We start from the raw sequence: 22,224 nt of genomic DNA on the forward strand, positions 1-22,224 counted from the left end.
AGTAACCGAAAAAACCTTTCTCGGTCCTTTCAAAATTGTTGGCACATTTACATGCTAATTTCTGAAATTCCGTCATTAAAACTTCATGCATATGGATTAAGAGTTTGTCAGTAAGTTAAAACAAATACTTAAAGGAGAGCATTTTATCACATGAGTGGAAAAACATACCTCATTATGACTGAATTTATTGGGACCCCAATTAAAAAAAAGATTTTACTGGGGGGAGGGGTTAGAGGAGAGGGGAAAAAAGTAAGTGCAGAAGACACTGGACTTAACAGGTAGATGTAAGGAATGCTTCAACAGTATCTTCAGGGGTCTTACTTTGGGGTTACCCAGATCTTGGCCAGACTGAGTTAGGACATGGAGATTGCAGTACACCGAGAGACAGCGACTGGCTCAAGTGTTTTATTCTCCCTTTGTTGTTTATTAATATAGGGACAAATATTGCCCGTCCTGCTGGAATTGTGCAGGACTCTGGCTGTCAAGTGCTTCTGAGCTTTACTGCTGAAGCAGATCCCACAGCAAAGGGGAAGATACTGGGTGAGAAGTGGGAGCTGTCAGCAAAGAAGCAAGATCTCTGAGGATCATTTGCCCTTTGACAGCTGTGGGCTGGAATATTCAGATCCCTTTTATTTCTCAGGGCAGAAATTATGGGCCCTGGCTGGGTATGAACTCCTATACATACAGAATGTGCCAAAAAAAAAATGTATACACATTTTAAGAAAGGAAAAAACTGTATTTAAATTGTAATAATATATACCGATAACAAAAGATGAATACAAGACATATGTATACATTTTTTTGGCACCCCCAGTGTATACCTGTATTTATCAAACATTTACAGAGCATACCCTGTGTTCCAGGAACTTTTCTAAGCACTTTAAAAATATTAATGTTAATTAACACTACCTATATTAACTCATTTGTGGCAACATCCTTTCACATTTGTATTTAACCTTGGAACACTGAGGGACTAATTATTTTCCTATTTTTATGAAAGCATATATTTTTAAATCATGACAACATTTCTAAACAAAAGAAACCTTTCTCAGCAACTTTTTATATTGAAAAATTTCAAAGCTAAGAAAAGTTGAAGGAATGATAGTACAATGAATGCTTGTATAAAACTTACAATTTTTATTATTTTGCCCCACTCTCTCTTACCTATATATCTATTTATTGGTTGATAATTTTCTGGGGAATCATTTGAAAATAAGTTGTGGTCTTATTATTGTAGAGCCATCAAGCCTAAATATTTCATCATGCACATCCCTTAAATAAGGACATTCTCCTGCATAACCACAATACCACTGTCACACCCAAGAAAGTTCAATTGAATTCAGTAATATCTTCTAATATACTATTCATATTCAAGTTGTCCCTGTTTCCCCTACATTTATTTTATAGTTTGTTTAAATCCATAATCCCATCAACATACATGCCTTGCTTTTTCAGTTGGTATAACTCTTTAGTCTTCTTAAATTTAGAACAGTCGCCTTCTCTCCTTTTTTTCCTTCACAATGTCTTTTTTATTTTAATTAAAATGTATTGGGGTGACAATGGTTAGTAAAATTACATCAGTTTCAGGTATACAATTCTGTAATACATCATCTATGTATCACATTGTATGTTCACCACCCAGTTAGTTCTCCTCTCATCACCATATATTTGACTCCATTTACCCTCTTCTACCACTCCCCCTCCCCCCTTATCCTCTGGTAACCACTAAACTATTATCTGTGTCTATGAGTTCTTGTTTATTTGTTTGTCTTGTTCCTTTGTTACTTTCAGTTTTATATCCCACATATGAGTGAAATTATATGGTTCTCGACTTTTTCTGTTTGATTTACTTCGCTCAGCATAATAATCTCAAGATCCATCCATGTTGTCGCAAATGACATTAGTTCATCTTTTATTTATAGCCGACTAGTATTCCATTGTGTATATATACCACATCGTCTTTATCCAGTCATCTATCGAAGGACACTTTGGTTGTTTCCATGTCTTGGCCACCATAAATAAAGCTGCAATGAACATCGAAGCATATATATCTTTACAGATAAATGTTTTCAGATTTTTTGGTATATATCCAGGAGAGAGATTGCTGGGTCGTATGGTAATTCTATTCTTAATTTTTTGAGGAACCTCCACACTGCCTTCCATAGTGGCTGCACCAATCTGCATTCCGACCAACAGTGTATGAGGGTTTCTTTTTCTCCACAGCCTCTCCGAGACTTGTTATTGATGGGCACTTAGGTTGTTTCCATATCTCGGCTATTGTAAATAAAGCTGCAATGAACATAGGGGTGCATATATCTTTTTGAATTAGTCTTCTGGATTTCTTTGGATAAATACCCAGAAGTGGAATTGCTGGGTCAAAAGGCAGTTCTATTTTCAATTTTTTGAGGAACCTCCAAACTGTTTCCACAGTGGCTACACCAATTTGCAATCCCACCAACAGTACACAAGGGTTTCCTTTCCTCCACATCCTCACCAACATTTGTTGTTTGTTGACAGTAGCCACTCTGACAGGTGTGAAGGTGATATTTCATTGTGGTTTAATTTGAATTTCCCTGATGATTAGTAATGTTGAGCATCTTTTCATATGCCTATTGGCCATCTGCATGTCTTCTTTGAAGAACTGTCTATTCGGGTCCTTTACCCATTTTTTAATTGAATTGCTTTTTTTTTTTGTGGCATTGAGTTGTGTGAGTTCTTTATAAATTTTGGATATTAACCCCTTATTGGTTATATCATTGGCAAATAACTTCTTCCATTCAGTAGGCTATCTTTTTGTTTCGTTGATTGTTTTCTTCACAGTGCAAAAACTCTTTAATTTGATGTATTCCCATTTGTTTATTTTTCCTTTTGTTTCCTTCGCCCGAGGAGACATGTCTAAAAACATACTACTAAGAGCAAGTTCAAATAGTTTACTACCTATGTTTTCTTCTAGGAGTTTTATGTCTTTGGATCTTACATTTAAGTCTTTAATAAAATGGTGACTTTTCTAATGTTCTCATTCTTTTTACATCTGTTACCTGGTATTCTGTAAAGAACATCTGCCCCTGACTTTTCTCTCAATCATTTCCTTCCCCACTGTCTTTATATTTGAAGCATTTTTCTCTTAATCCTATCTCATTTTATTATTTTTTTTAATTCTAAAATCATCCCAAATAGAAGACTTTTCAAGCGGACTACTGTGTCCTTTTGACCAGCACATTTAGTCTTTGTGCACTTCCCTGGCACAACAGAATATTTCAGGTTCTTCCAAAGCAACTTCTAACAGGAGATTTACACACATCATGCATTCTCCTCTCTCACTGTAGATATATAGCCTATTTTGGGGAGGGAGCATTTGGACTCTGGTACACCTACACTATTGCATTGGGCAATAATGATAGTATGTTAACTTCATTTGTTCCCGTGAAACAAAACCATCATTACAAGGTACCAGAGAAACTCAATCCCTACTTAGAGGATTTCCCCGAAAAGCTATTTTAATATATTTATACTTTAAAATATCAATAGTGTCAAACTACTGCTATTAATTTTCTCGTATAAGTAGTACTGATGTTTAAGTTTTAGCTGTTAGATAATGTAATAACGTGATTCACTTTTAAGGGGACTTTAACTCAGGTCAGAATGGTTGATTCTGCACATAAACCTGTCCTAAATCAATAACAAGCTATTACATTTTAAGGTGAGGCCAATGAAAGACAAGGAGAGGAAATTCTACTACTAATGATGGCAGTGACTCGTGCTGACAATAATTTGTCAACACCATTGTCACAGTATATGTTCTCAGTGTTGACTCAAGGACTCATTGGTAAGATTCTTTCCATTTTCCCAGGGTGACAGAGACTTAGGAAAATAACCCAGTTTCCTGGCATCTGGACTGTGAAATATAAATGTAAATATAAATATAAATATAGCTATAGACATAGATATAGATATAGATATAGATAGATATACAGATATAGATGTAGATATAGATGCAGCTATATAGATATAGATATAGATATTTGTACCCAGAAGGATTAAAATGGTAATTTAGTATTCTTAGGATGTTAAATGTGCTGACCTTTAGTTGAGAAGACCACTTATTACTTACTGTCAGACGATCAATATTTCTAAATTTTTTTCTAGTGTTTTAAAACTTTTTTTTTTGTTATCTTCATACCCTTTAGATCAATAGTGTACAGTTGTTAAAATCATGAAAGGCTGAAGTGCAAACTTGTGACTACATAAAATATTTATTATAATACTATCTACTTGTAAGTCCTTATTATCGCTGATAAGAGCGATAATATTAACTGGACTAATGCTCATCGAGTGTTCACTGTGTCCCAGGGCCCCCCTCCTCCCACCCCTTCTATGAACTCACTAATAGAAGTTAGTGAGCAACCCTGTGAAGCAGGTAGTATTGTTACCTGAATGCAGGCAATACCAGATATAATAAAATACAGGATACCCAGTTTGTGAATTTCAGAGAAACCAGAAATATCTGAATGCGCTGTGGGACATACTTATACTAAGAAAAAAGGCATATTTGCTTGTTTCTCTAAAAGTCACATGTAAGGGAACATTCTATATTTTTATTTGCTAAACCTGATAACCTTAACAGGGAGGTTTAGGATAAGTCCAAGGTCATCCAGCTGGAAGAGATAGAACTGGAATGCAAACTTAGCTTGGCTCCATACCTTTGTTCTCATCCATTTCAATATGCTAGCTCTCAAATGGAGACTGTGACTCTAATGAGTGGCAGAGTGTGGTACTTGCCCATCCAGTCCTTGCGGGGATGGGGCAATGAAAAAGAGCATTTGAATCTATGAAACATTATAATACGATGCTCTTCTACTTCTTACAGAAAGTACACTTACTTTTGAGAAAGGAACAGCTCGAAGACATCAGCATCCCTCTTATGGCCACATATCTTTAGTTGATCTTCAACTGCCTGATAACATATAATTAATCTGTCAAGGCACATTCCACTGAGCAAAAACACTGAGACATTTGCAGTCAATAACAATAACGTCTACAAGAAGATCAAAGGAAAGGTGAATATGGAGGTAACCACTCTAAACTGATAAATTCCAACACTACAATTATATATTATTTAATCATTTTGTGGTTGAATTTCATTATCTTTAATCCTGGGCACAGATGTGTAAATAATTTTTAATCAAAGAGAAAAAAATGTGTATGTGTACATATATACCCAAAACAAGTTTTCGATTCTCTATGAGGTAATTTAGTCTTTAGATATTCTTAAATGTTCCTTCAAACACAAGGAATTCATATTTGGTAGGTTTTCTACATTTACAGAAGACACTCAGAATCAAGGTTGGAGGTGGAGGAGGTAGAATATAATGTACATTATCATAGGGGTGCTTGGCACCCTGTAAACGCTCAATAAATGTCAGACAAAAAAAACGAATGAGTGAAAAAATACCATTTCCCTTTCTTTGTAAAGGAATAGTGTCTTCATTTTTTAGCAGTTACTAACTTACTTGCACCGTGGGAATTTTTGGTGAAGAAGAAGCAATTTTGATTCCCATAGGCTTTGTTTTGAAAATACAAACCCAACAACAGCTAGTTAAGTGCTTTGCTTTTTCTTTTGAGGTCCTTTGCTAAACTACAAAATAACATTTATAGGCCATATGGCCTAAGATTATATGTAAAAATTAAAGCCCATGTATAATTTGCCATGAAGGAAGCAAACAAGACACAACAAAAGTGGAAAGCATAATTGTTGCACTTCTGGAATCTGACAAACATTATAATTATAAGAGTCAGAATAATCACCAAATTTCAGCTGGGATTTGTTGTGCATGGTGAGATAGTAATGTCTGTAAGTGAATTATGAAATTTTGACAATGGTTTTATTATTTAGTAGAGGACTTTAAGACGAGTTAGATTTAATGGGATGAGCAAATCTCTAAAGAAGTGAAAAAGGTAGATATCCTAGGGATAGAGAGCAGCTGCTAAGTTGTTGTCCCAACCTTTCTTTGTTACCTGTGGCACACTCTTGAATCCCCAGGCTTGGAGAATTCATTGGCTCAGGTATAGGCAATTCCATCAGGGTATTTTGTTACCCTGACAAGCAAGCTGAATCTGGGGCTTGGGAAAACCCAATGGATCGGGCTTACATACCAGCCTCCGGGTGTTTTTAACTGAAACAACTAAACTCTCAGCTTCTACCATGCACCGTCAATCACAATTCTGCCACAGTGTCTGGGATGTTAAAGGCCAAAGTAGAATTAAAATTTTGCAGCTATCTATTAAAATTGTAAAAGTGCTTTTAACTTGAGCTCACCCTTCCACATCCAGCTGTCAGAAACACAGTGGTACATACACACACACGCAGAAATATGAATATCATTTCATTTCAGCATACATTGTCTGTAGTTGTTAAAAATGCTCCATTGATTGGAATACGGTTTAAATTAAGGTATAACTTCGTAATAGAATACTGTGTAGTATCTTAAAAATATAGAGAGATGGATATCTACACATATGATATCAGAAATATCTTTTTAAGTAAAAATGCCATTGGCAGCATAATATGCATAAGTGTAACAATATTTTTGTTACTAATAACATTAATATGCACACAAAACACACACTCCAAATTGTTAACAATTATCACTTGAGATCACAGGGATCTTTTACTTTTTAAGCCATAGACTTTTTAAGAATGGTTGACTATTTTATAAGAAGACATTAATTTAGTAATCAGAAATTAATACACATTTTGAAAATTTTACATGGAGTGAATATTTAATCAAATTTTGATAATTAAGACACGAAAAGGGAAATTGAAACTATCAGTATAATATGTAAATCACTGGTGTAATTAGGTATTTATTTACACAGCTTTTTATCATGGTGTTTTTCCTTCCAACCAAAAATTTTCGTATGAATCTGGTAACAAGTATTAATGTCAAAGTGCCAAAGAATAGGAAAATGTGCCAAGAAGTTTCAAGTTTCAGTGGATCCGAGGTGGAGCAGTTCCAGTTCCCAATCAACACACAACTTCAATAACAGCATGTTCCTTTCATCTAAAGAAGCACAGCAAGAATTCTTCCCCTGAACTATTTCTTTTCTTGTGGTAACATATACATAATATAGAATTTACTATTTTAACGATAGTTCTGTGGCACGGAGCACACTCACTTTGTGCAACCATCACCACCATCCATCTCCAGAAGTTTTTCATCTTCCCCAAATGAAACTCTGCACCCGTTATAAACACTAATTCGCCATCTCCCCCTCCGAAAGCCCCTGGCAATCACCCTTCTACTTTCTGTCTTTAGGTACCTCATATAAGAGGAATTAGAAAGTGTTTGTCCTTTTGTGGCTGGTTTATTTCACTTTGCATAATATCTTCAAGAATTATCTATGTTGTAGTGTGTGTCAGAATTTCTTTCCTTTTTTAAGGCCAGATAATATTCCATTGTCTCTATGCAGCACACTTTGTCCATTTATCCATCAATGCACTTGAGTTGCTTTCATGTTTTGGCTTTTGTGAGCAGTGCTGCTATGAACATGGATGTATAAATATCTGTTTCAGTCCCTGCTTTTGCTTTGTTTGAGTATATAGTCAGAACTGGAATTGCCGGATCATATGGTAATTCTATGTTTCATTTTTTTGAGGAATTGCCATACCATTTTCCACAGCAGCTGCTGCATATAACAGCATTTTTAAAGATGAACATTTAAAAAAAGTAGGTCCAAACAGATTATTCAGCCATTTATTGAATGACAAATTATGGAGTGCTTAGTTCCGGCTGTGATTGGTCAGTGACTAGCTAGTAAATGTAACAATTAACCAGGTAAGACGACTGTTCTTTAGGAGCAAATCTTTTCCCGTGTTTCCCCGAAAATAAGACCTAGCCAGACAATCAGCTCTAATGAGTCTTTTAGAGCAAAAATTAATATAAGACCCAGTCTTATTTTACTATAATGTAAGACCAGGTATAATATAATATAATATAATATAATATAATATAATATAATATAATATAATATAACATAATATAAAATACTGGATCTTATATTAATTTTTGCTCCAAAAGACACTGATTATCAGGCTAGGTCTTATTTTCAGGGAAACACGGTTGTAGGAGAAGTAAAGGGCGTAGAATGCTGTAAAAGAGGGCTGTAAGTGTTAAGGGCTGTGACAGAAGGGAAATCTACTCTGGTGAATTCGGAAGAAGAAATTACTGTTAGCCTGGGAACTCTGAGATTTCACTGCAGGACCGACAGTTGGGTTAGGCTTGAAAGGATGAGGAGAAATTAGAAACAGAATATTGATTGGTAGGTGTTTTAGTCAGAGGGGAGTAAGTACACAAACAAGAAGTGAGGGAAGAAAATTCGAGGAGTGCAAAGCTGTACAGTCTTTGGCTTCAGTGAAAGGCACGTGGAAGGCAATGGTGAGAAATAAATGAAGAAAGCTGAATTGGGGACATATTATTTGTGCTGACTTTGAAATTTAGGCTCAGAAGTATGCACTTAGTTTACAAACAAAACTTTGATATGCCTGAGAACTCTAACTTAAAATCACATAGTTTATGTAATCTGTAATTTAAAATTAATTGTATGATATATTTACATATAGATGCACATACTGCATGATAAAATCAGTGTAAGTCCAACCAAGTTCTGATGTTTCCCATGACAACTAGATCAATGCTTTTAAACAATATCTAATATCAATTTATTTTGAAATCATTGGACCCAATTCTGGGGCAATAGGGAAATAGTACCAGATTTTTAAACTGGAGAAAACTGCTACAAAGCTACGCCTCAGGCAGATGACTTGCAGCAACATGTATGATGGTCTGGGATGCAGAGAGAATGCAGATAGGAGGCAAGGCTGCCTCTGGAAAATCCAGGCCAGAGCTGATGAGCCTGCTGCCCCAGGAGAGTGGCAAGAGGCAATGATCAGTGAACAGATATGACATGGGGTGTACAGAGAAGACTGATTGGAACTGGCAAGGAACTAGAGGCAAGGGAAGTCACAGGCAATGATGATAATGTGATGACATGATCACAGGAAAGGTGACTGAAATGGAGGATGAATTCAGCTTAGAAATGCTGAGACTGAGGTGCTGGGGGAACAGTTAGGTCAAGGCAGAAAGCTGCAAGTGGGCGAGGGGACCTCACGCGAGTTGTCAGGGTGAGTATGTCCATACTGGTGAGTCAGGTCAGCACAGAATGGGGCCCAGATAAGATGACTGCTGAGTAGCCGCATTTAGAAAGAGGGGAGGGGACCAAGCTGGCTAAGGGGACAGAAGAGGGATGGTTATAAAGTTAGGAGGTGAAACAAAGACAGTGGAAACTGAGAGGGTGAATTTCAAGAAGGTAGAATTTGAATCTGCAGTGTTGTATCGGATGGTAGAGGATATTTCCCAGAAAAGGTATTGAATTTGGGGAGCAATCCCTGTAATCTGATGAGGCGGAAAAGTCAGATTTCAAAGGAACTGGCTAACAAAACAAGAAAATAAAAACAATCTAGCACAATTGGGATATGGACAGTTCTTAGCAACAGCTGCCTCCACAGCCTGATGCCTTAGGATCCCAATAAAACACAAAAAAAATTTTGAAAATTGTGGGCTTATTAAATCCCAGAGGAATGAAGCCTGTATTCATATCCCTAGAAGAAAATATACTCTCTGTGACAATTCATGTGCTGTAATAATAAATTCCTAGACCTCCAGGAAACACACATACACGTACACCACAGGTTAGTTAGGACTTAGTGTGAATAGCTTTGAATTCATGACAGAACTCCCAGCTTTGATTTATCATGGTAGTCCCAAACCTTCCCAGACAAGTCTGAGAACTCTAGAACACTTTGCTAGCTCCTAGGTCGCATAATTTTGACATTTTCCCACTCGAGTGTTCTTTAAGTCATTATCATAACTGTCCTCAACTCTACTTGTATTATTCGTTAGAGAACCTTCCTTTCTCAAAGTGTCAATATGTAGTAATGTTGGAGAGTCAAGATCCAAATTTACGGCTTTGTTACCTAATATCTATGAGGCAGATGGTAAGTGGGAAAAGGACAATACACGTCTCTTAGCGTTAATCAGAGCAGCCCCCAAACCCTCCTGAGAAGACTAGGGACCTCTAGCTCCAATGGAGGTCTCGGGTCCCCATTACTCCACCCCTCTCCACCTGGGACCCCAAGGGGCAGCCTCGGTCGGGCTGGGGTTTTACCCCAGGGACACGAGAGGCTCTTGGTCTGGGGGAGGGGGCGACCCTTACCCTGCGGCTGGTCTCCAGGTCAGGTCCCGGAGCCCTCGCTAGGCTCCTAGTACTTGGGAAGGAATGGGGTAGATGCTTCAGAGGCCAGGTCATCAGGACACTGGGCGGCAGCCAGTGGCACCTATGATTGACCCAGCCTGGCTTATTGTTCTCTTCCTAACGGTTACCACAATCGCCTCGACTAAAAGCCAATCCAAACCAGGGAAGATTTGAAGCCAAATTCTGACTTCTGTGACGTTTGCGAGTATGGCCCTTGCGGCACCCACTACGTGGTACCTCGCACACACTCGCGTTTCCCCCGAGCGCAGTGCTGTTGTGGATGCCGGAGAGAGGGCAATCAGCTATGCCAGAGTGTGTCAGAGGAGTCACCCAATAATAATCATTTTATTGATTTGAGATCTGAGTATCAGAAAATTTAGATTTCTGAAAACTGGATGTGTCTGGTGACACTGGCCGCGTGTGGAGGGTCAGGGTACAGCAGTACCCTGTGGAATCGTAGTGGAGCTTGAGGCAAAAGGAAAAACAAGAAAAGTCAATTCTGCTGATCCTGTCTTTATTGAACATGTTGACATTTTGTTCATCATGGATGTTTGGCATTAATTTTGATTTTCTAAAAAAAAATAAAATATTGCATTAAGATTTATTGTGCTGAGTTTTTAGTGACACCACATTTTTGCACTAAGTCCAGTGCCTCACTTGCCTCACCCTAGATTCAGCCCTAGGATGGAGAGGGGGGTGGCAGTATCAGGCGCTGTCAGGTTCCAGGTGCACAGAAACATGGAACCTATGCTGGACTTATTGGCCAAGAGTCAGTGCATATTGATTCAGTAGCTGAGAAGCCTTTCCAATGGCAGAGAACGGGTCTGATGAGGCACTGTTGGCCAGTCTCTTCCAATCGTGACGAGGCACTGTTGGCCAGTCTCTTCCAATCGTGACGAGGCACTGTTGGCCAGTCTCTTCCAATCGTGACGATGCATACTTTTAAATTGATGTTTCCTTGAGTTCTATTGGAACCTCTAACACAGACTATCTTATGATTTTGTTTCTATGAGTTTGATTCTCTTCTAGCTTAGGACACTTTGGACGCAGGATTCTGTCTGTGTCATCACTATCTTCTGTCAGGGAGTAACACACTGAATCCAATACATGTTGATTCAACTGAACAAGTTGGTTTCTTGGTTCCAAATTTGAACTTGAAATCTAGGAATTAAATATAGCCGGGGTTTTTTTTGTGTTTTTTTTTTTTTGAAACGAGTCAGGCTACTTGCACCCAAAAATTCTGGTGTTGAAATACAGCATTAAAAGTGTGTTACTAGAGAAATCAAACATACACACTTTCAGTACTTCTAAAAAGTATTTGGGCCTGGTGGGGGTTGGTGGATAAAAATCCTTTAAGTTATGTGGAGGGAATAATCATCTGGGAACTATTGTTTAAATGGTTTTTATCCCATAAATAAAAATCAGATGAGAGGAATGATCCACTAAGAAAACGTATAAAATAGTTTACAGGCTTTTTGTCTCCCATTTTTGCTGTTAATACGTGTTACAGCAATTCAGATACCATGCATAAATATGCTACATGGAAACACAAAAATGTGTACTACTTGGTCAGTTTGTCCTTTACACAAATGTGAGTTTTAGAACCTTATACAAACTGTTTTTAGAGAGCATTTTATAGAAGTAAACCACTAACCAGCTAATTTCCACTAAAATTGCATTAAAATTTTTATCCTTGACTTACTGTTTAAATATTTTTACCTTACACTGATTAAGAAGAAAAAAAAATAAATTTTAAAAAGCCAGCTCTGTTCTTAGGAAAATAACTCAGAAACTCATTTATTATAAGATTTTAATGTGTTCCCTCTTCAAGAAAAATTGGCAATTTAACTGATCACGAGGACTAAAATAATGCAAATTTAATTATGGGATGTGAACAATGAAAGGTCCTTCCCAGAAATCCTCACAATGGTGCTACAAACTTTTTACAAAAGAAGCATCCCTAGCAGAGTGAACTGAGAGAATTTTTACTTCCATGTGGTGGGATTATAGCCTGAGGAATCCAGCCTGAAATTTTAAAAATTCATGTAAAATGTACATTCTTCTGCACAATCAATCTTGTTTTAATATAAAAATAAAGTGGTCCCTCCTAACTCCCCTCAAATCTTTTTTCCCCTCAAATCTTTGAGTAATATTTACATTGAAGCAAGACACCCTGTGTTTATCCTGTGGATTTGCCTCCCTGGCGTGCTGCCATTGCCTGCAGCGGTACGCATACCCTAATTTGAAAGTTCTATCATATCATGTATGTGGATTTGGATAAGAAGAAAGAGCCTATGCTCCAAGTCAGGGCATGTGGGGTTTAGTCTCAGCTATGACATTAACTAGTTGTTGGCCACCTTTGAGTCACTTAATATCTCTGGTCCTTGGTTTCTTTAACAGTAAAATTAAGAAGTTGGAAGTTTAGCTCAAAAAAATCTATTGTTTAATTATACTCTCCTAGAAAGGTTATAAAGACAGTATGTATTGTTCAGAGAGTAAAAGATTCTTGTGGAGATATTGGCATGTAATTGTGTTTTTTTTTTTAATACAATTTCCCAGGGACAAATAAATGTGTGAGACAAAAATTATGCATGTAATGGATATCATTAAAGCTACATAACTTAAAAAATTATCTTCCTAATTTTGTCTTGAATAATTCCAGCGATCAGTCTGGATGTTATTTTTCTGAGTAAAAGAATATAAGGTAAAATCATAATTATCAACAATTTTCTGCTGTGTAGAATAAGCAATATATCAGCCACAATCAAATCATTTTCTTAGATGTATAAAAAGATCTTTTTATACTATTTGATAACCAGAGCATCAACATTTTCATTGTTATTAAAGTAAAATAACATACTATTTTAATTGACAGATATCATTTTTTGTCAGTTTACATAAAATGAAAATGACAATAGAATGTTGGGAATTCATGGAATTCTCCATGAGTCTTTCATGTTACTGCAGGTCTTGTGAGAAGAGGCAGCGATTGCCTTTTTCAGGACTATATTTTAAAAGATATTTGTAAGGTAGAGACAGAGTCTACCTCCAGAGCAAAGGGTGGGTGTTTGTTGTGTTTTGTTTTTTACTGTGCAGCATAATAAAGATAATGTCTCATTTCCTTATAATAAAGGTAAGTTTGCCTGCAGGCTTACTGCCCAATATAAAAGATTTGGGTTCCCTAAGTTCAGGGTTCCTTGCTTATAACACAACACACTCTATGTGGTGACATCACCTGGACTGCTTTGCATTGTTCTCTGGGAACTGTGGCTAACTGATACTCTGGCTATGCTGTTACTGTGAGTAATAAACTGCCTTTAGTCTCTGACCCATAAGTCTTATATCTCTGCCAGTATCTATGAAACAGAGGCTGACTAACTTTTGCTTCTGTTTGTGTATTTTTTTAAAATGGAATGCATCCATGCAATTTGTTCTTCAACTTTCATATTTCTTCTTACTATCTCATAAACCTCCATCTTACAAAGCCAGCTATTGAATTAAATCATTGCATAATATTCCACTGCAATGTTTCTTATGGATTATTTACTCACTACTCTAGTAATGGACACTTATGTTTTCTGCTTGTTTTGCTATGATAAACAATGCTGTAACAACGGTCTTTGTGTTTCTGTGCTGCTGGGTTAGTATACCATTAGCTGAAATTCCTTTATAGTATTAATGTGTCATATATAAGAGTGTCCCTTTCTCTATCGGATGGCATTAATCTCGTTGAATTTTGCCAATTTAATTGGGGAAACAATTTTATCTCAATGTTTTCATTTGTATTTATTTAGTGAAGTTGAGTGTCTTTTCAAATGCTTATTGGTCATTTGTGTTTTTTTCTGTGAATTGTTCTATAAAAATTGCTTAACTTTTAACATGCAGATGCTAATAACCAAATCCCTAACTGCATTCTATAAACTAGATCTGTAAAGAGGTCCTGAGATATTTTTTGAAGTCACAAATGGGTCATCTCAAGTAATCTGGTAGCATCTTGCAAAGCTGTCTTCCTTTGCTCTCCTCTCCCTGGATAATGCCTGTTGTCCTTTGGACTGTTAAAATAAACTTCATTTCTCTATCTCCACAGTAACCCTTCACTGATGTCTAGGGTCCATCCCCAGGATGCTATCACCTGATGCTCTAAGTCTTGCCATTTTTGAGTTATTAGAGTGTTGATATGTTCTGATCTAATAGGGGAAGCATCAGTGTCTCTCCAACCCCATGGCACATTTTGTTATCAGGGTTCTGAAGGAACATTGCCCACATGCAGTATTTCTTAAACTCACTCAGGAAAGTAGCCATTTCTACTTCTTCTGGATATACCTGTTTTCTCTCAAAATCCACACACGATCCTCCAAACTTGTATAGGAACAGGAAATGGTTTAGAGTTGGAAACATTCCTATACTGTCTGGAACAGCTAGACACCTCTAGACAGAACCCCAGCTTAACTAAATAATATATTTTTCAATTCTAAATCTGTGTTTGCTTCAGTGCGATGTCACATTTTCTCCCAAGAACATTGGACCCCCATGTCTAAGCTCTGTTCATCCCCCAAACAGCCACCTTTTGACAATCCCTTGGGCCTATGGAAGCACATGCCCATAGGATCCTAGGTGAAAAAGATTAGAGGGCAAGAACTCCGGGGCGGGGGGGCGGGGGGTCTATCCCATGGGGTGGGTAGGAGTGCTGGGAGGAGTCCAGAGGAGAACTTCAGCAGGACCATCTAAATCATAGAGCTTAGGACAGAACGTTCATTGCCTGAAATTAGATATGGTACTACATGGAAAGTCATAAAAATTATTTTTATTATAGGATTTCATTTCATGATGTCATTGAAATTATTATCCCTTTCCTTACTTTGCTCAGTTTAGACTTGATGAGTTATTGATAGTTTATCCTAAGCTGGAAAAGAAGTCTTGTTATGCTGGCAGGAAATCTTCATTTTATCACACATATAACAATCAGGCATTTGAAGCATAAATTCTCTCTCTAAATGTGTGGGTATGTATATGTGTATGTATACATACACACACATGCACCCCCCCACACACATCCACTCCTCCCCCCACACACACACATGTACATACATAGTAGGCAAACTCTACAATGCCTCCAGTGATCCCTACCTCCTGGTTTTCACGTACTTGCGTAATCAATCCCCTTCCCTTGCATGGGGGCTGGACTTAAGAACTCACTTCTAATGCAAATTGCGGAAGGATAAGGCATCACTTCTGAGAGTGGGTTACAAAAAGACTGTGGCATCTGTCTTGGGCACCTTCTTCCTTGCTCTTTGGCCCACTCTGAGGTAAACCAGTTGCCATGTTGTGAGCTGACCTCTAGGGAGATCCATATGGCAAAATACTGATGCCTCCGGCCAACAGCTAGAGAGGACGTAAAGCCTGCCATAGTCATGTGAATCAGCCTGGAAGATGATCCCCCCAGTGAAGCCTTGAGATGACTGTAGGCCTGGCCTGGATTGCAGCCTGTGAGAGACTCTGAGCCAGGGGTACCCAGTTGAGCGACACCCAGATTCCAGAAACGGAAAAATAAATGTTTGTTGTCTTAAGCCACTAAATTGTAAGGTAATTTGCCATGCAGCAATAGATAACTAATTATACATATATGTATATTATTATATATCATGTATACGATATGCATGATATCTATCTATCTAAATATCTATCTATCTATATATATATAGGTGGATGTGGGTGGCTTTTGCAGGTAGGGACTATATATATATATGTATATATATGTGTGTGTGTGTGTGTGTGTTTGTGTGTGTGTGTATATATATAGATAGATAGATAGATAGATAGATAGATAGATAGAAAGATAGATATAGATATATATAGATAGATATAAATTTAAATTAAAAATACACAGAAGACCAAAAAGATATATTTCTCTGGTCAAACTCAGTCCTTCTCAAAAGAATTCTTACTCTGGTCACCATACATAGTAAAAATTTTACAAAATTCCATTCCTGACAATTTCCAGATTGATATTTAAATCTGGAAAGACAGATTTATTCTTGGAATGTTATCTACATGCAACCACATGTTTAAATATAAAAATACATTCAACTTTTTTATCATAATAGATAATAATTTAGCTGAAGGATAACTTTAAAAAGATTTTTACTAAACTACAATGTAATCTAAGTTGAGCATTGATTTTTTAAAAAATTGCTAGAATGAATACTATTACCAAGTCAATATATATTTTTCTCATCTTCTGATAAAAAACTTTTCCAAATGTGGTATATATTTTTTAAAAAATGAGACAGTGTAAAGCACTGTTATTTTGTCTGACTTGTGGTTTTATCTTGGGGCTTTGTTTCACCTCTATAATCATATTGGCTTCTCTGAGACTCTAACTCCAGCATCTGAAAATGCTGAGATTTTGTTCACCACACTCCTATAATTTTTAAGGTAAATTTTAGAATGAGAACTAAGCTCGGAAGTCATTTTCCTTTTGGGCCTCGATTTGTTTTGCAGGAGATCACTGTTATCAGTGGCATCTGGGATTCTTGGGGCGGACTCTTTGTTGCTCTTAGGGATTTATATATTACAGTGGCAGGGTGAGAGAGACTCTTAAACCAGCTCCAGGAAGCCTGTGTTACCATGTCTGGCCATCTTGGGCCATCAGGCCATTTAATGTACTCTTCTCAATGCATGAGGAAGCTATTTTAGATGACTTGATATCCTCCATTTATTATTCATTCAGTCAGTCAGTTAGGCACTGAAATTGACTGAGTCTACATACTCAGCGTGGGGACCCATTGCTTTAAGCATAATATAATTGTATTTGGTTCTGCTTGATATTGGCTGGCATTCAAATGGTTCATTAAGGACGTTAGCCGTTATTTGCTTAGAGCCTGAAGTGCTTCAGTTACCTTGGTACACAATTCCACAGATTTCTATTGACCAGAGTAACTGTGTGCTCTTTATGGCCTTTATTCAGCTGGTAGGATTTCACTTACGATGTTTTCATTACCACCTTCTCACACAAAGCAAATAGGAGAAAAAGGTTCAATGATCATTTTAATTAGAGGCAATAGATGTTGGAAAACAGTTCCGAAGAACTCTCTCTTAGAAGTATAAAGGCGCTGGGAGGTTTTTGCATTGTAAGTGTAATGCTTCTAAAGTTTAAAAGATATATGTAGTTTTTGTTTCATGAATCTATTTTAGTGTGCAAAAATGAAAGAAAGTTTGTTTTCACAATTAGGGTACACTTCCTAAGAAACTTGGAAATTTTCCATAAATTTGGGTAGAAGATAGACTAATAGCTCATTTAGTCTCTGCCCAATTCTTTACCCTTTACTTCGTGTTCCAGATAATGCACTTGGTAAGCAGAAATCAAGCTGCAGGCCACTGGGTCTCCACCACTTCTACAGGTGATGGCTGTGGGTGGCTTTTGCAGGCAGGGACTATTAAAAATGGGTGGGGGATAAATTAAGAGTGTAAGAGACAGAAAACAGAACAAAAAGGAGGAGGAGGTGGAGAAAGAGACAAGGGAAAGAAAAGAGAAGAGGGGTGGAGAGAAGAGAGGCGACAGAGGATGAAGGAAGAAAAGAGAGAAAAGAGAGAAACAGGTGAGGGAGAAAGGAAGGGAAGAGGCAAAGGGAAGGGACACATGGTTATTGAGAATTGTGTTCCCTTTTGATCGCTCTCATCTTTTGAAAACAGATGTGCTTCTGTGGGGACATTACTTTATCCCTGATCCTGTGACCCAGTGAGGCTGATAATTACTGATAATCACTCTCTAAACTCCCAGCATTAAGGGCAGGCATAGGATCCAAGCCATACTAAGCAGAATAATTCCTCCTAGATGTTTCAAATTTGAACTAAGGGGAAAAGAGGAGTCCATTCCTTGTGATGAAACTGTGGGATTTAAGGCTTAAAATTATTACTACATGCTGCCTTAACAGCCTAACTGCATGTATCGCTCCCTATTCTGCTCCCACAGACAAGGTCCCCTAGCCAAGCACCCCTCCTTATCAAACAGACCAAATATAATTGATACTTATCCCTGAGTAGCAGGTTTAAGTTCCCTGCCAGCCCACAGAGTTATTCAAACAATCTGATCACATCCTGTGTGGGAACCAAGGCACCCCACCCTCTCATTACTACAGAGCCTGTCTCCCTCAGCCCCCGGCTGGTCCCTCCAACAGCCTCTGGTGTTCACTCAGTTCCAGAGTGCAATCCCTGTGTGGTCCTGCATGGCATGCAGCGTCCTCTTCCACCAACCTGTGAGTATAGGGGACTAATACACTGCTGCCAATTTTCTCTCTCCAGTGTGAGTTGTCATGCATTTGGTCATCCCCATAAGCTTCTGGTGGGAAGTCCTCCCTTACCAATGGGGTGAAGAGATGATTAAGAGAAACTATGACATGAACTGAGTGCTGCCAGGCCTCTTTGCAGATGTGTAAAAGAGCTGGACTGACAGTACAAAGCCAGCACACAGAGTCATAGAATTAGGAGATAGAGAGAGAAAGAGGGAGACTTAGGACTTAGAGTCACTGGCTCCAATCGTCACTGAAGTTCTGCCTTTCCTGTTTTCCCTCAAATTCCCCTTTCCATTTCTACTAGTTTGGTTAGGGTTTCTTTCAATGGCATCCACGAGTTTAAACGGATGCAGGCAACAGGGAAGGGAGTGCGGTGAAGGAAAAAAGAACGAAAGGAAAGTTGTACATGGTAAGTTGGTATAAAGAACCACTAACCATCACCTTAGTATTAGAGAAACCAATGATATTTGGTTGCTTTTATTTGAATTAAAATCAATAGCCTTTCATTTAGTAAGTACGGAATGATGTGACTTACATATTCCTTTTAGAATGAGGGTACACAACAGGGATAGAAAGCTAGTGTTAGTCCAATATCATGAACAAGGGAAAATAAAATCTCAAGATACAAAAGGTATATTCGGTGGTGGGAAAAGGAAGACACTGTCTTTCTAAAAATCACCCCATGAAGAAAATCAAGTATTAATAAACTAGAATATTATCTATCAAGTGTATTTATATTTAAATTCTTTTTGAGGGCTCATAGTTTTTTTGTCTAGAAAATGAGAAGTTCTTAAAGGTTATATGTTGATGATCTTTAAAAATTTTTTGTTGAGGTGAAATTCATATAACATAAAAATTAACCATTTTAAAGTGTACAGTTTAGTGGCATTTTGTATATTGACAATGTTGTGCAAACATCACTTCTATCGAGTTCTAAAACACTTTCATCACCCCCAAAGAAGACCCCATGCCCATTAAGCAATCGGTCCCATTTCTCCCTTCACCCAGCCCCTGGTAATCATTAATCTTCTTTCTACGTCTGTGGATTTGACTGTTATGGATATTTCATATAAATGGAACCACACAATACGTGACCTCTTATGCCTAGCTGTAATTTGCTCCTTATTAAGGCTGAATAATATCCCATTGTGTGGATATGCCACATTTTGTTTATCCATTTATCTGTTGAACTGTTGGGTGGCTACTAACTTTTGGCTATTGAGAATAGTGCTGCAATGTTCATTTCTTTACAAATCTTTGTTTGAACCCTTGTTTAAAACACTTTTAGGTATATGCGTAGGTGTTGAATTACTGGGTCATATGGTAATTCTATGTTTAAGTTTTTGAGGAGCCACAAAACTGTTTTTTACAGTGACTGCACAATTTTACTTCTACCAGCAATGTATGGGGGTTTGAATTTCTCTACTCTATGCCAACACTCAGTATGATTCCAATTTGCATTTCCCTAATGACTGTGCATCTTTTCATGTGCTTGTTGGCTATTTGTATATCCTCCTTGGAGAAATTCGAGATGTCTGTCCATTTTTAAATTATTTTGTTTGTTTTTTGGTTGCTGTGCGGTAAGAATTCTTTATATATTCTGAATACTAGACTCTTGCCAGATACATGATTTACAAATATTTTCTCTCATTCTATAGGTTGTCTTTATAACCTACTGATTTTCTACAGATTGTTTTAACCACTTCTCCAGTTAATGCTAATTAGAATTTATCCTACAGGTATTCTTTTTTTCTACCTTATCCATATGAGAGCTTTGGTTAAAGAGTGAGTGAGTTAGAAAAGGGTCTGCATTATCCACTTTCCTGGCCATAGTTTTTGGTCTAAAGGTAGGGATCTAAACTTAACTGGACCTCACAACGCTAGCCACAACTACTGGTCAATCACACAGGCCAGGCCAATCAGAATCCTTCCCCAGAACTTTTTCATTATCTTATCACTAAGATGCTAGTGTATGAGCCTAGAAGCTGCCATCAGCCATGTTTCTTTCTACAGAGAAAGTGGATCTACAGTACAAGAAAAGAAAACTAACACACTGAGCAGGAGAAGGTGAAGTCTAATGGTACTTGAGTCTTGGTTCTAGCTAGCTCCACACTTGCTTTCACTGCAGTTTGTCTATGCAAGTCAATATACTTCCCTTTTGGTTTAAGCTGGTTTGCACTGGATTTACCTACTTTAAATCAAGAATCTGACCAAGTCAGTTGATGTGGTAATATTATCTTGAGAGTGTACCTCTTAATATCATGGCATTTTCAAATATACATGTCACTTCTTGGGTCTACATCCTGTCCACTCTGAACACAATTTTTACTGAAAGCCTCACGCAAAGCTGAGTTTGTTGACTTCTCTGTCCCCCTACTTCTAAATTAAGAACTAATAGGTAAGAAAAGATGATATAGGAACATTTGTGACAACATGGATGGATCTTGAGAGTATGATGCTAAGTGAAATAAGTCAGACAGAAAAAGCAGAGAACCATATGATTTCACTGATATATGGTATATAAACCAAAAACAACAAAAGAACAAGACAAACAAATGAGAAACAAAAACTCATAGACACAGACAAGTTTAGTGGTTACCAGAGGGTAAGGGGGGTTGGGGGGTGGGAGATGAGGGTAAGGGAGATCAAATATATGGTGATGGAAGGAGAACTGACTCTGGGTGGTGAACACACAATGGGATTTATAGATGATATAATACAGAATTGTACACCTAAAATCTATGTAATTTTACTAACAATTGTCACCCCAATAAATTTAAAAAAAATGAACTAATAGGAAAATTTGAAATTATTTCTGGTAGAATTGTTATCTCTCTCTCAAAATTTACATTAAAATTATTGGACAGCTGCCAAGAACTTGAAGTACAGCTGCATTTTGTGAATTAATTAAACATCTTAACCCTGTTTGCATTTTCTATTGGTAACTGGAACGACTGTTATAAAAAGAGCATTTACTAAAAGGAATGTGTTGTGTAATTTAATGTATGCTAAATGTAGGTGGTCTAAAAACTATTTCACTGCATTCCTACTTTTGCTCATAAACGTTTAAAATACTGTCACTAAAGTGTGTGTACCATTCAACAAAAGGAAGTCAATTAAGCCCTTTATATAATATTATTTTAAATAATGTTTCTCATATTTTCTAAGTCAGTTTGTATAGTTAGCTAATCCACCTACCTATTGTAATGTTAGGCAGTGAAAAATGTCATGCATCCTGTCTTTGGTGTAATTACATACATTCCTTTTCAGTTTCTTTTTGTTGACTTTTGTTATATTTTGTATCATAGCTTTAGTAACTAGAATATCTTTTGGGTGAAGAAAATCCCTTATTTCCGATCTCTGTCATTTACAAATTAATGACTCAAAGTATAACATGTGCACTCCCATAATTGTTTATCTTGGTGTGGCCCATGCTGAAAACGATTTCTACTATCAAAACGATTCTGTTCTTTGACATGCTTTCTTGGTATTTTTGGGTTCTGTTTTCTCTGGAAGTTCAGGAATTGCCTGTCGGAAGTCCCTTGACAAGAAATTTTACCAAGAACATTATTGAATTGGTAAACTTAACTACTTCTTACCCTACAGCTATTTTTTCCTCCCA

The 22,224-nt window shown here is 37.3% G+C and overlaps 1 protein-coding gene across 1 annotated transcript in view; it reads right to left on the bottom strand.

Annotated features, from left to right (window-relative positions):
* LRRC72 (leucine rich repeat containing 72) overlaps nucleotides 1–22,224 on the bottom strand; it is a 54,102-nt gene that overhangs the window by 28,959 nt on the left and 2,919 nt on the right. The window contains exons 2-3 of the mRNA XM_033088248.1: nucleotides 10,273–10,393; nucleotides 4,881–4,954 (exon numbers count right to left, since the gene is read on the bottom strand). Coding sequence (XP_032944139.1) covers nucleotides 4,881–4,954; nucleotides 10,273–10,393 — 195 coding nt within the window. The remainder of the gene's footprint in view (nucleotides 1–4,880; nucleotides 4,955–10,272; nucleotides 10,394–22,224) is intronic.

This window comes from Rhinolophus ferrumequinum, chromosome 20 (genome assembly GCF_004115265.2).
Source record: "Rhinolophus ferrumequinum isolate MPI-CBG mRhiFer1 chromosome 20, mRhiFer1_v1.p, whole genome shotgun sequence".
In the NCBI taxonomy this organism is placed as follows: Eukaryota; Metazoa; Chordata; class Mammalia; order Chiroptera; family Rhinolophidae; genus Rhinolophus; species Rhinolophus ferrumequinum.